Source organism: Lithobates pipiens, unplaced genomic scaffold (assembly GCF_037356315.1).
Source record: "Lithobates pipiens isolate NorthernLeopardFrog02 unplaced genomic scaffold, aLitPip1_a1.2 Scaffold_1, whole genome shotgun sequence".
Taxonomy (NCBI): Eukaryota; Metazoa; Chordata; class Amphibia; order Anura; family Ranidae; genus Lithobates; species Lithobates pipiens.
In genome coordinates, this window is record NW_027507685.1 from 145,255,492 (window position 1) to 145,269,638 (window position 14,147).

Below are 14,147 nucleotides of genomic sequence, written 5' to 3' on the forward strand. Positions count from 1 at the left end.
GGGGCTTTACAGTGCTGGGGCAGATGTGCAGGAGGTAGTGGTAAGAGGGATGATAAAGGGGTCACAGTGGTGAAAAAAATTAGAAGGGGGTTCAACGGTGGGACAGAAGAGCAATGGGGTAACAGTAGTGGGGCAGATGTGAAAGGAAGTTCATTGGCGGGACAGATGAACAGGGGGTTACAGTGGTTGGGCAGAAGAGCAGGGGGTACAGAGGTGGGGCAGAGGATAAGGAAGGTACATTGGTGGGGCAGATGAGGAGGAGGTTACAGCGGTGGGGCAGAGGAGCAGGGGGGTACAGAAGTGGGGCAGATGTGCAGAGGGGTGTGAGGAGAAAGGCGGTACATCAGTGGAACACATGAGCAGGGGGTTACAGTGGTGTGGTAGAAGAAAGGGGGAACAGAGGTGTAACAGATGTGGAGGTAGAGTGGGGGAGCAGATGTTCAGGGTAGTACAGTGGTGGGGCAGATGAGAAAGGGGGTACAGTGGTGGGCAGATGAGAAAGGGGGTACACTGGTGGGGCAGATGAGAAAGGGGGTACACTGGTGGGGCAGATGAGAAATCGGGTACACTGGTGGGGCAGATGAGAAAGGGGGTACACTGGTGGGGCAGATGAGAAAGGGGGTACACTGGTGGGGCAGATGAGAAATCGGGTACACTGGTGGGGCAGATGAGAAAGGGGTTACAGTGGTGGGGCAGATGAGAAAGGGGTTACAGTGGTGGGGCAGATGAGAAAGGGGTTACAGTGGTGGGGCAGATGAGAAAGGGGTTACAGTGGTGGGGCAGATGAGAAAGGGGCTACAGTGGTGGGGCAGATGAGAAAGGGGGTACATATGTGGGGCAGATGAGCAGGGGGTTACAGTGGTGGGGCAGATTTACAGGGGGTTAATGTGGTGGGACAGATGAGCAGGGGGGTACAGTGGTGGGACAGATGAGCAGGTGAATTGGGGTAGATCTGAGGTGTGAAGGTGCATGAATTGGGGCTGATCAGGGGTAGCGGCAGGCATAGTATAAATGAGCCATTCATTTCCTATTAACAGATTCATACTGGCAATGGGAAGTCTGGTCTTGGTATCAATATCCTCTTAGTTATAAAAGTGTGAAGCTGCAAGAGGAAACGATAGTATGGGAAGGAAAACTAAACAAGTAAGGCTCTACTACTGGAAATAGGTTCAAGAACAGCAAGGTATGAACGCTCACCAATGTGCGACTGCAACACAATGCTCAACAAAAAACAGACTGCATTCTGCCAGGCAGGTAAATCCCACAGTTACGACAGGAGCCAAAGATAAAATTCATACCTTCAAAGTCTTTACCGCCACAGTCAAGTTGTACTTTTTCCACACGCCCTCATAAACTTCTCCATATTGACCGCCACCCAGCTTGTGCTTCATAGTGATGTCCGTCCTCTCAATCTCCCACTTGTCATAGTTGGGCGACACACCATAGATAGTGGGCTTGTTGCGTTTTGGAGCTGGGTAGTGCAGTGTGGTAATTAGTCCGTCAGACACCGTGGAGTGATGGTGGACCAGCTCTGCCAGTGTGTTAAATCGACTATCTGATGACACATAAAGCTGAGTGCGAGAAAAAAATAAAAGAAATAACATTAAAGTGACCCTAAAGATAGTTTGAAAAGCTTGATCTGTATATATATATATATATATATATATATAAAAAAAAAAAAAATTTCTGCTTTCTTTGGACGTCAAACACAACCCCAATGTTCTGAAATCAATTCCTTTAGACCTCTGGGAAACTGACAATGCCAGGAATGTCAATCTCCTGGTCCCCTGCAGCTCTCACTGGTTCCTTCTTCTGACCTCAAAGTCACCACTGTATCCTGCAATGTATGAAGGTCAGCAGGATGAACCATTAAGTGCCGGGAGTGAGCCAGGAGATCGATCCTCCCAGCAGAATTCAGGGCATTACTTCTCTGAAACTCAGTGGTGTTCAGCAGCACTAGCAGAAGGAAAGGTAAGCGTTTACTTTGTTCTTTTAGGCAAAATTTACACGGCTATGATCTGTCGTTGATCAGATTTTCAGTGTGACTATGTATTGCGACTTGGATGCAACTTTGATAAGATCTGGATATGCTATGGGGCCAAAATAGCAATGGAATCGCACCAAAGTACTACAGGAACCTTTTCCAAAATCACACTGTGCTGAGTCGCATCGATGCATGAAATATTGAAAACAATGCAATTTCCATTGTCATGCGATTCTGTGCGACTCATCTGAAATCCCACTAGTGTGAATGAAGCCTTAAATAAGGAGGATGGGTTTTGGAAAAAAAAACAACACACATATACTCACCTAGGTGGATGCAGCACCGATAGGGTTCTGCATTTGTCCCCGCTGCCTCTAAGACCGAGAACTGAGCGATCAAAGAAAGCTGATTGCTTGGTTCTCTGTATTCAGTGAGCAAAGAATTGTTAACTGTCAGTCACTGGCATTCTGCTCTGCCCCTCCAGTGCCCCTTGGAATGCCAGCGTCCTGCCAAAAGCGGTCCCCCCATCGGATAGTGTCGACCCCGTACTGCGTAGGCACAACGCTTGCTCAGAACAGAAGACAAGGAGATGCCGAAAGTCTCCGAAGATGAATGGCGCCTACGCACTAAGTCCAGGTTCCAGCCCCACCATCCAAGTGGACATACGGTAGTACTTATTACAGGGCCCCTCACGGGCTTGCTTCGCTCGCCACACTTCGGGCACGGCCTCGCTTCGCTCTGCAATTTTTTATTCTAACTCTATGTCCACTTGGATAGTGGGGCTTGAACCTGGACTCAGTGCACAGGCGCCGTTCATCTTGGGAGACTTTTGGCGTCTCCTTGTCTTCCGTACCACGCAAGCGCAGTACAGGGTAGACCTTATCCGATGGGGGGACAGCATTCAACACAACACTGGGCTGTGCAGGGGGAGAGAGCTGCTGGTTTATGCTCTAGGTGGTGCGCTGAGAGTCTGAGCCAACTGGCATCCAAGCATCTGGGTGGATCTCGACATTAAAGTTGAGATCCCATCAGAGTCTGGAGCGACTGAGTGCCATCAGCTGACAGCATTCTTTATCCAATGGTCAGCTGAATATGAGTCACAGGAGGGCAGAATGAACTGCACGCCTGTGACCTACAGGAGAGGTATGGCCAAAAGAGCTTTAGCCCTACTGCTTTAGGAAAACCAACATTTCCAGAACAAGGGTACCAATAGCAGCAAACGCATATCTTCCATGAGAGGTTTCCTTTAAATCACAGCAGGTGATGTGTATTGCTTTTAGGGCACACATGGTCAAGCTGTCTCACAGCTGCCAACAGAACTGATTGCATAATTTCCAGGCTCAGTGTGACTGCAGAACATTCTGTTACTGTACAAAGTGCAGTAACCAATAGCAATCAGTGAGTTCAACTTCTCAGATAACTAAACATCTTACATTTACTCATACTATATATATATATATATATATATATATATATATTTATATTTATATATATTCAGCCCCAAGTCAATACTTTGTAGAACCACTTTTCACTGCAATTACAGCTGCAAGTCTTTTTGGGTAGGTGTCTACTGGCTTTGCACATTGAGAAAGTGAAATTTTTGGCCATTCTTCTTTGCAAAATAGCTCAAGCTCTGTCAGATTGGATGGAGAGCGTCTGAACAGCAATTTTCAAGTCTTGCCACAGATTCTCAATTGGATTTAAGTCTGGACTTTGACTAAGCCATTCTAACACATGAATATGCTTTGATCTAAAACATTCCATTGTATCTCTGGCTGTATGTTTAGGGTTGTTGTCCTGCTGGAAGGTGAACCTCTACCCCAGTCTCAAGTCTTTTGCAGACTAACAGGTTTTCTTGTCCTTCTGGGTCACTGTTTGTTTAGGCTCGTTGGCATGGTGATGGCTTGCACGGCGTGTCCCAATTGTTTCCGCATTTGATACGAATGAGGGAGTTGAGGGGGCCGGACGGAGGAGTGTCTAAGAGCCGGCTCTCCGCCCCGATTGTATATTTAAACGTATGAGCTGCGCTGCTTGGCCACGCCCACGGACGAAGACGTAGTGAAGAACCGCGTATGGGCGTGACCAAGCAGCTATACGTCACTACAGAGCAGTCGGTTTGAATGTTCGCCCGGGACCCGCCGTGGACGCTGAGTTTGTATAAGATCTGAGACGCTCAGGACTGCGGTGAGACAAATCTGATCGCACTGCTAGCGATATCATTGTGAACGAGTTTATCAACTTATGATTGTGTACGTATGTTTTATTTGCGCATGAGAATTTTTAATCTAATAAAGCGGTTTGCACTATGGAACATGTCTTTTGTCGTTTTCCACATGTGAATCTGCTGTGAGTAAAGCTCCAAAAACCAGGAAAGGTGTTGCTGTTAGGATATCAAGGAACCTTTATTACCGCTGTTGAGAACCTCTTGATTGTGGGTGTGATAAGAAGATTCTCCATAGAGAAACCAGTGAAATAACTATTACTATTGGTGACGATGGGCCTGTTAACCCTCAGTGTTCTGGTGAGTTCATTACCATAAGGGGTGGCACCGGCTGTCAAGTTTCTACGCACTGGTGGTTCTATCTTGGAGATGGACTTTCTTTTCTGTTCTTCCAGCGTGTGAATATTTTAGCTGAAAACTCATGCTTATATGTTTGGGACTTTCATGAAAATTTCTAAAGTTTCTTCTTTGATAATTACGGAACTGTCACCCTTTTAAGTATATTATTTTGTTTTTGATATTTAGCGCTGTCAATATGGTATATGTATGATAAGAGGTTAATGGATGATATATACTATATAATGTTGTGTTTTCTTCTAAGATGGCCCTGAATTTGGCTCCCTCCATCTTGCCATCAACTTTGACCAGCTTCCCTGTCCCTGCTGAAGAACAGCAGCCCCACAACATGATTCTGTCACCACCATGTTTCAGTGGGAACTGTGTTGTCAGGGTGATGTGCAGTGTTAGTTTTCCACCACAAAGTAGCATTTTGCTTTTAGGGCAAAAAGTTTTATTTTGGTCTCAGCTGACCAGAGCACCTTCTTCCATGTTTGCTCTGTCCCCCACATAGCTTCTCACAAACAGAAGGACTTCTTATGGTTTTCTATCAACAATGGCTTTCTTTCTTCTCGTCACTCTTCCATAAAGGCCAGATGTGTGGAGTGCACGACTAATAGCTGCCCTGTGGACAGATTCTCCCACCTGAACTGTGGATCTCTGCAGCTCCTCCAGAGTTCCCATGGGCCTCTTGGCTGCTTCTCTGATTAATGCTCTCCCTACCCAGCCTGTCAGTTTAGGTGGACAGCCATGTCTTGGTAGGTTTGCAGTTGGGCCATACTCTTTCCATTTTTGAAAGATCAATTGAACAATGCTTCATGATTTGTTCAAAGCTTGGGATATTGTTATTATAAGCTAACCCTGCTTTAAACTTCTCCACAGCTTTATCCCTGACCTATCTGGTATGTTTCTTGGCCTTTAAGATGCTGTTTGTTCACAAAGGTTCTTCTAAAAAAAACTCTGAGGGCTTCACAGAACAGCTGTAATTATATGGAGATTAAATTTCACACACTGGACTTTATTTACTAATTAGGTGACCTCTTAAGGCAACTGGTTCCACTCGATTTTAGTTAGGGGTACCAGAGTAAAAGGGGGCTGAATACAACACACACCACACTTTTCAGATATTTGTAAAACCTTTTGAAAACAATTTATAATTTTCCTTCCACTTCACAATGATGTGCCACTTTGTGTTGGTCTATTACGTAAAATTCCAATAAAACACATTTACATTTTTGGTTGTAACGTGACAAAATGTAGAAAACGTCAAGGGGTATAAATAATTTTTCAAGGCACCTTACAGTGCCTTGCGAAAGTATTCGGCCCCCTTGAACTTCTCAACCTTTTGCCACATTTCAGGCTTCAAACAAAGATATAACATTTTAATTTTTTGTGAAGAATCACCAACAAGTGGGACAATTCTGAAGTGGAACGAAATCTATTGGATATTTTAAACTTTTTCAGCAAATAAAAAACTGAAAAGTGGTGCGTGCAAAATTATTCAGCCCCTTTACTTTCAGTGCAGCAAACTCACTCCAGAAGTTCAGCGAGGATCTCTGAATGATCCAATGTTGTCCTAAATGACTGATGGTGATAAATAGAATCCACCTGTGTGTAATCAAGTCTCTGTATAATGCACCTGCTCTGTGATAGTCTCAGGGTTCTGTTGAAAGCGCAGAGAGCATCATGAAGACCAAGGAACACACCAGGCCGGTCCGTAATACTGTTGTGGAGAAGTTTAAAGCCGGATTTGGATACAAAAAGATTTCCCAAGCTTTAAACATCCCAAGGAGCACTGTGCAAGCGATCATTTTGAAATGGGAGTATCAGACCACTGCAAATCTACCAAGACCTGGCCATCCCTCTAAACTTTCAGCTCAGACAAGGAGAAGACTGATCAGAGATGCAGCCAAGAGGCCCATGATCACTCTGGATGAACTGCAGAGAACTACAGCTGAGGTGGGAGAGTCTGTCCATAGGACAACAATCAGTCGCACACTGCACAAATCTGGCCTTTATGGAAGAGTGGCAAGAAGAAAGCCATTTCTCAAAGATATCCATAAAAAGTCTCATCTAAAGTTTGCCACAAGCCACCTGGGAGACACACCAAACATGTGGAAGAAGGTGCTCTGGTCAGATAAAACCAAAATCAAACTTTTTGCCCACAATGCAAAACGATATGTTTGGCGTAAAAGCAACACAGCTCATCGCCCTCAACACACCATCCCCACTGTCAAACATGGAGGTGGCAGCATCATGGTTTGGGCCTGCTTTTCTTCAGCAGGGACAGGTAAGAGGGTTAAAATTGAGGGGGAAGATGGACGCAGCCAAATACAGGACCATTCTGGATGAAAACCTGTTGGAGTCTGCAAAAGACCTGAAACTGGGATGGAGATTTATCTTCCAACAAGACAATGATCCCAAACATACAGCAAAATCTACAAAGGAATAGTTCACAAATAAACGTATCCAGGTGTTAGAATGGCCAAGTCAAAGTCCAGACCTGAATCCAATTGAGAATCTGTGGAAAGAGCTGAAAACTGCTGTTCACAAACGCTCTCCATCCAACCTCACTGAGCTCGAGCTGTTTTGCAAGGAAGAATGGGCAAGAATTTCAGTCTCTCGATGTGCAAAACTGATAGAGACAAACCCCAAGCGACTTGCAGCTGTAATCGCAGAAAAAGGTGGCTCTACAAAGTATTAACGCAAGGGGGCCGAATAATTTTGCACGCCCCACTTTTTATTTTTTTATTAGTTAAAAAAGTTTCAAAAATCCAATAGATTTCGTTCCACTTCACAATTGTGTCCCACTTATTGGTGATTCTTCACAAAAAATAAAAATGTTATATCTTTATGTTTGAAGCCTGAAATGTGGCAAAAGGTTGAAAAGTTCAAGGGGGCCGAATACTTTCGCAAGGCACTGTATATGCTTGTGATTTCCTCATGTTTGTGAGTATGGTTTTAGCGTCTTAATAAATTGTATGGTGTTGGAGGTAACGCACTAGAAATTTGTGCCGTCCTTTATTTTCTTATAAATAAAGCAATAATAAAGAATGTGTCCACAACTCTCATACCCAGGGCCTGCCCCGCATTTTAAAGGAATTGGCAGAATTAGTCCAAGGGTCTGCAGGGACCATTCTCCATTACTCAATAGTAGCAACTTTCTCTAAGTGGATCCAAACCATAACTGGATGACATTATCAACCCAAGTGACTTAGAAAAGACCAAGGAAAATATTCAGAAAAAAATATTTGTACTTGTTTTTTATCTCAGTGCTGCTGATCATGCTCAGCCTTTTTCAGCCATGACCTCTCTTCAGGTCATAACACTGCTCTGGATCAGCTTCCAAATAGTGACAGCCTCCACCAAGGATGCAGGTGACAGGGTAACAATGCAAAAGACAACTGTCACCTTATAACAGAAGGGTTTAAACGAAGGCCTTTATGGCAGGATCACCCAGTTTTATTGTAATGAAAATGAAGAAAAATAAGAGTTTGGAAAGAACGGAACGCGTTGATCAGCTCTGAGAGTACAGTGATTGGAATTGCATCTAAATTATATTTAAATAAAAATGAAAAACGATATACTAACGCTTACCAGTTTTTTATGCTTAGCCCCCTCCCCCTTCTAGTTTCACTTGGCGATCCCATCTTAGAGCAACAAAACTCGCTCTCTTGTATTGTATCTATGGAGGAGTGGCATTGGCACCCCAGAACAGAAAGTGTTTAAGGACTGCAGGCCAGCCCCCTCTCATCATCTTTATAACAGAGAGGGAAGGTGTTCTGTAGTCCACAGAGAGCTACATATTATGCAACCAATGAGAGTGCAGTGCAAGTGTACAGGAAGGAATCGGCTCGCTAGATTTCTGACAAGATAAACAAGTATTTTAAGCACTTATGGCACAGATATAACAAAAACAAACCAACTAAAAGTGAGAAAAAAAGGGAAGTTCATTGTTAGGATATACATAAACTAGAAGATGATGAAGCCCCTTTAAAGTACCATAATGAGAGAAACTCCTAGTCTGACAATGGTGACCTCCTTCTAAAAAAAATACTTGTCTGGCTTTGTTACACGTGAAAACAGTAATGTATTAAAGTGACCTAAAGGTATACCTCCACCTTCCTCACCTCACCGGCTGCTGTCACCTCCTCCCCAAGAGCCGGTTTTTGGCTTCTTGATTGGTCATTGGGGAATGACATCACCCGGCGATGTGTACAGGAGTCAGTCAGCGTGTGCATTGCAGATCTCCTCCATAATAAACTGCCTGCTTGCAGTTTTCTGCAACTTAGTTCCACTTTAAAGCCAAAACATTTGACTGCCAGGTAATGAGCATTTTGCAAAGGAAGGATCAACATTGGCAGACTCTAGTCTCTCAAAGGTTTTCTTTTTGGATAGTAATGAACAAAGTAGTGAAGAATGGATTAGCATTGCATTGCTACAGCTTGCATGTTGAGGAAGATTGGTAAAGATTAAAGGTTAAAGTGGACAGTCACCCTTCCTACTCACCTTCTGTCATTCCATTTCTTCCCCCCTCCCCTCCTATCTTACAATCAGATATTTTCTTTTTCGGTCCCTCCACATGCTGGATTCTTGCCTAGGTGAGCATGATGTACAGTATTTGTTGCTGCAGCCCCCTACATCCCAGGGGGCAGGTCATCTCTTCTGTTTTTTTTTTTTTTGCAGCTGGCACTCTAAAAATAAAAAAAATGCACCACGGTACTTTTAAATCATCAGGGGTGCCAGCTGCAAGAACCTGCCCTCATTATGCTGTCAGAGAAAGAAATGGCGGTGCAGGCCCGGGTTCAGATCCCTACAGATCTCCATTGCATCATTGTGCATTTATGTTTATTATGAATAACTCAGAGGAAAAAAATACAGGAGCTTGGGGCGGAGAATTGGGTCAGGGGGTGCGAGGGGGAGTAAAGTTCCTCTTTAAGGCCTAGTACACACTAGTATTTTTTTTTTCTGTTCAACCCAGCAGGGCTCACAGAGAATTCGCAGTACCAACTATGCAATGTTAGTCCAGCGATCTTCCCTGGTGTTCTGACATGGGGACTGCGGGCTGAATGAAAAAATAAAAATAAAAAAAAACTGAGGAGGTTGTACTAACTGTGTGATGTTACTACAGTGATCTCCCCTGCTGTGCGATTATGTTTTGGCAGGGAGAAGCAGGAACCAGCCCCCCCGCCAGAACACTCTGGTCAGCAATCTCAGCTAGGGCTGCAACTAACGATTATTTTCCTAATCCATTAGTTGGCCGATTAGTTGGCGGATTATGGTTTCAATTAATCGTTTAATCAGTCAATAATCTTAAGAAAAACTGTGGTGTATAATTTAGTTAATATGCAACATTAAAAAAAAAAAAAAGGCAATTTATTCTTAAGTGCTCATGCACATGGACGTTTTAAAAAACTGGCTGCAAAGCTAGCTCCGACGCCTTGAAAAATCGGCGTTAAAAACGCAATTTTTACCACGTTTTGCATTGGCGAAACACATCTCTTGGCTATAGCACTCAGGAAACAAAGAAAATATGTTACGCGTTTATGCGCGATTCGCGTTTTTACAGCTCTAGCTCTGCGCCACGGAACGCACTGTTTCTGGTTTTTTTTTACAGCTTAAAAACGCCTATGCCATTTGCAGCTCAAAAACCCCTAGGTGGGCATGAAGCCATAGACTAACATGGACAGGCGTTTTGAAGCTGCAAAAAACGCTCAAAAAAGCGGCTGTGAAAACGTTTGTGTGCATGAGGCCTAAATATCTCTGAATGCAGTGGTAAAAAAATAACCAACTATATGGTAAGTATACTGTATATACTCTTAGAATAGATATACTGTGTATACCACTATAAAAGGAGCTATACGGTATATACACTATTAGAGGATATATACTGTATATACTCTATTAGAGGATATATACTATTAAAGGATGAATTTGGTAAATATCAGACTCAGAGATCAAATCTTTTCTAAATACCCAGCGGCTGAAAAAAGTACAGATGTGAATGTGTCCCATAGGAAACCATGTAAATGAACTGTAGTGTGTTTCTGCAAAAAGCACCAAAACACATAGATGTGAACTAGGCCTAAGACGTTTAGTAACATAATGGGGTTAAAAAACGAAAATTATCAGATAATCACTACTGTAAGGTGTTTTTTTTACCGTAGAACTGTGAAAGTAATATTTACAGTAGTGATTTGCTCTTTTGTACTGAAAGGGCTCATTTTCATTTTTTTAACCCCATTATGTTACTGGCCAATTAATCGATTATAAAAACAGTAATCAATTAATAATCGATTAGTTGTTTCAGCCCTACTCCCAGCCATTGGCTGAGAGAGCTGATCGGGAGACCTTTATTTGGTCACGCACCTTCTACAGAAGTCAGACGGCTTCCGTCAGACACTGACTGCAGTACACACAGGCAGAATGTCGGCTGGTTTATATTGAACTGGGCGATGCCCCGACATTTGGCCCGTGTGTACTAGGCTTAAGGTCTCGTTCACATCATATATGCATAAAAACTGATGGAAAAAAAAATGGTTCTCTATGTGTCTTGTTCACACCACAGTGAAGATGTCATGCGAGTTTTTTTCCTGCGCAGAAAACGGCATACATGTTGCAGATTTCTGCACAGAAAAAAATAAGCAAATGATACCAGTGTTGTGGTGTGAACAGGACACATAGAGAACAATTGTTTTCTGTGTGTCCTCGCAGAGACAGCTGCAGAAAAACTCACATCTCTGCACATGGTATGAACAAGGTCTAAAGAAGATAAAAAAAAAATGTCATTCTCCGTACTTCCCAAAATGGCTACATGAGGCTGCATTCACACCCGAGCGTATCGGCTGAGTGCTTTTTTGGCGTTTAACGTGTTTTTAATGCATAATTTTGGCACCTTTTCACATTTGAATGCAGCATTTTTGGGCTTTGGCCTTTTTTAATAGCCAATAGAAAAAAACGTTATCTGTTGCATCATTTGTTGCTAGCTTTTTAGCTTTTCCATTAGCTTTTATTTCTTCTTTTATTCATTTATGTTTTTTCGTTAGGGTAAGGGGTTCGAGTTAAGTTTAGGGTTATTTATTATTATTCTTTTTTATTATTATTATAAGAATAATAAATGAATAAACAAATGTAACGAAGTGACAAAAATCATAAATAACTAAACATCTTAAACCTAACACAAAATTAATTATTATTATTAATAATGTATTTTTGGGTGTTTATTGTTATTGTATTAAAACGCAGAAACGCCCAAATCTGCCCAATTCAAGTATCAAAAAAAGCTCCAGAACTTGTTTGAGCTTCAGGTGACATGGGAACATGTGAAATGTGAACCATCTCCATAGAGAATAATTGATTTTTTTCTCCTCCAGCGATTTTGAGCTTCAAGCAGATAATCGCTCAGGTGTGAATGGGGCCTGAATGTTTGACCACATTCTGGCGTATTGGCCATGTGATCATAGCTAAAGCGAATTAAGGCACGGATGCTCATGCAGAGCTAGCAAACCGGCAATTGGAGGCTCCGTCTGAAAGTATAACTAAAGGCAATACTTTTTTTATGTTATGAATAGAGTGGAGAGGGATTGTAACGTTTGTCGGTTTTTATTGCTGTCACCCTCCTGTCCTGTTAGCCATTTTATTTGAAAGTACAAGAAAATCCCAAATGTTGGGTTGTCCCCAGAAAAGTAATAGAGGGGACAATTTCCAATAGGGACACTAGCTCTGGTCACCTGGGGCTCCCCAAAGAATTTCCTTAATTTGCAGGGATTTCCTGTTTAGCTTTGGGACAGGAAGTGAAGGAAAATCTCCGCAATGGGACACAGATGGTGAAAAACAATCTGACAGTGGTTACTACCCTCCCTTGCGCTATCCAAAAATGAAAAAAAGAAAAGTTCTACTTTAATTCTAGTCTGACCCTTCAACAAAGATCACAGCGAAATTCAAAGTGCGCTTAAAGCACAAGCTGCTGTATGGAGAATCATCGTTTGCAAATGATGTGCTGAATATGTAGGATGGTCAGGGTAGGGAAGGGGTTGTTATTACAAGTTCAGACCCATTCTTGTTTAACAAGAGCGGAACAGCCAAGAATTGGTTGGCAGCCGTGAGGAGAACAGGAGATGACTTTACTCCAGTAATGCCCCCACTTCTACACAAGCATACTGCGCTAGAACGCACATCCTCTGGAAACTGATTTAGAAGCCACACTGCAGGTACTTCATAAACACAAAAAGAAAAATCTTTTGCATAATCAGATGAGGTTTCCTGATGATTCCCATTCTGGCTGATGTCTAGGTGAAAATACATCAACAGTGAATCATGACCGATTAAAGTGGTTATAAACCCTTACAAACCACTTTGACCTACAGGTAAGCCTAGATTAAGGCTTACCTGTAGGTCCAAGAAATATCTCCTAAACCTACACGGTTTAGAAGATATTTGGCGAAAGACAGGCACGGACAGCGGCACGCAGGCGCACTGAGCGCACCGCAGTTAACGGCGTTATGCTGCGAGTGACAGCTCCCATGCGCATGCACGGGAGTGACGTCAACGCGGCTCCGACGAATGACAGCTCCGGAGCAGCAAGACCCACCAAGAAGATGGAGGCTCCGTACACAAGGGGACAGCGGTGACTTCGCTGGTTCCGATGTCAGGTAAGTGACACATAATGGACTACTATGCGATGCATAGTAGCCCATTATGCTTTACCTTTGCAGAGAATCAATCAGGAAGTAAACCCATCAGGGTTTACTTCCTCTTTAATAGCCTGACACTCACAAGTTCCGACATTTAACGGCTTTATAGCAATGAAATAGCCAACCACGAAACAATGGTGGTAATGAATCTGAAAGGACAATAACATCCCGGGAGCCGCGTATTCCGAGGACAAAATTCTAACACACAGCAGTGGGCTCTTCTCCCCTTTCCCTCCTCAGCTGTCTGACACGCTATGGACAAGGCCTGGCAGTGAAAGACAAGTGTGCATGCCAGGATGTGACTTCTGTCACATTAAAGTGGTTGTAAAGTCACAAAATAACAAATCCTGGAATCCCCACTGTTACAGAAGGATATACTGTGCAGTATCTGTATTTGTGAAAAATTATGCAGTGAAATATCTCATTTCTGAACGCCAATGTGCGCTCATGTGACCTTCTGGCGCTCTCCTTGCCCGATCTGAGGACTACAGTGGGAGGGGCTGAGATTCCCTATTGACGTCAGCCAGATGGAGAGCAGCAGGAGGTCACGTGAGCGCACAGCGGTGCTCTGAAATACGTTTTTTCACTGCATTATTTTTAAAAACACAGATACTGCACAGTTAATCTTTCTGTAAGAAAGGGGCTTCCAGGATTTAGGATCGGTTATTTTAAAGCCATAATTGCAGGAGGTGAGGGGCGGGGAGGAGATGGCTGACACCCATACGCCCGAGCTGACAGGCAGGGAGGAAGGGGGAAGAGGGACGATTGAGGCATGTAAACTCACCATGGTATCATGGATCAGCATACTAAGGGCGACACAGGAACAGACAGGATCAACCAAGGTTTTAACAGCATAGAAAGGTCAAATGACACCGCACAAGCACTGTGCTGTATATCTGCTTTAAAGAAACAG

The 14,147-nt window shown here is 43.3% G+C and overlaps 1 protein-coding gene across 4 annotated transcripts in view; it reads right to left on the reverse strand.

The window, feature by feature from the left end:
* The window catches only part of ABL1 (ABL proto-oncogene 1, non-receptor tyrosine kinase), a 379,654-nt gene that overhangs the window by 77,282 nt on the left and 288,225 nt on the right, over positions 1-14,147 (reverse strand). For all 4 annotated transcript variants that reach the window (XM_077478103.1, XM_077478095.1, XM_077478087.1 and 1 more), the window contains one exon: positions 1,299-1,571. In XM_077478103.1, coding sequence (XP_077334229.1) covers positions 1,299-1,571 — 273 coding nt within the window. The remainder of the gene's footprint in view (positions 1-1,298; positions 1,572-14,147) is intronic.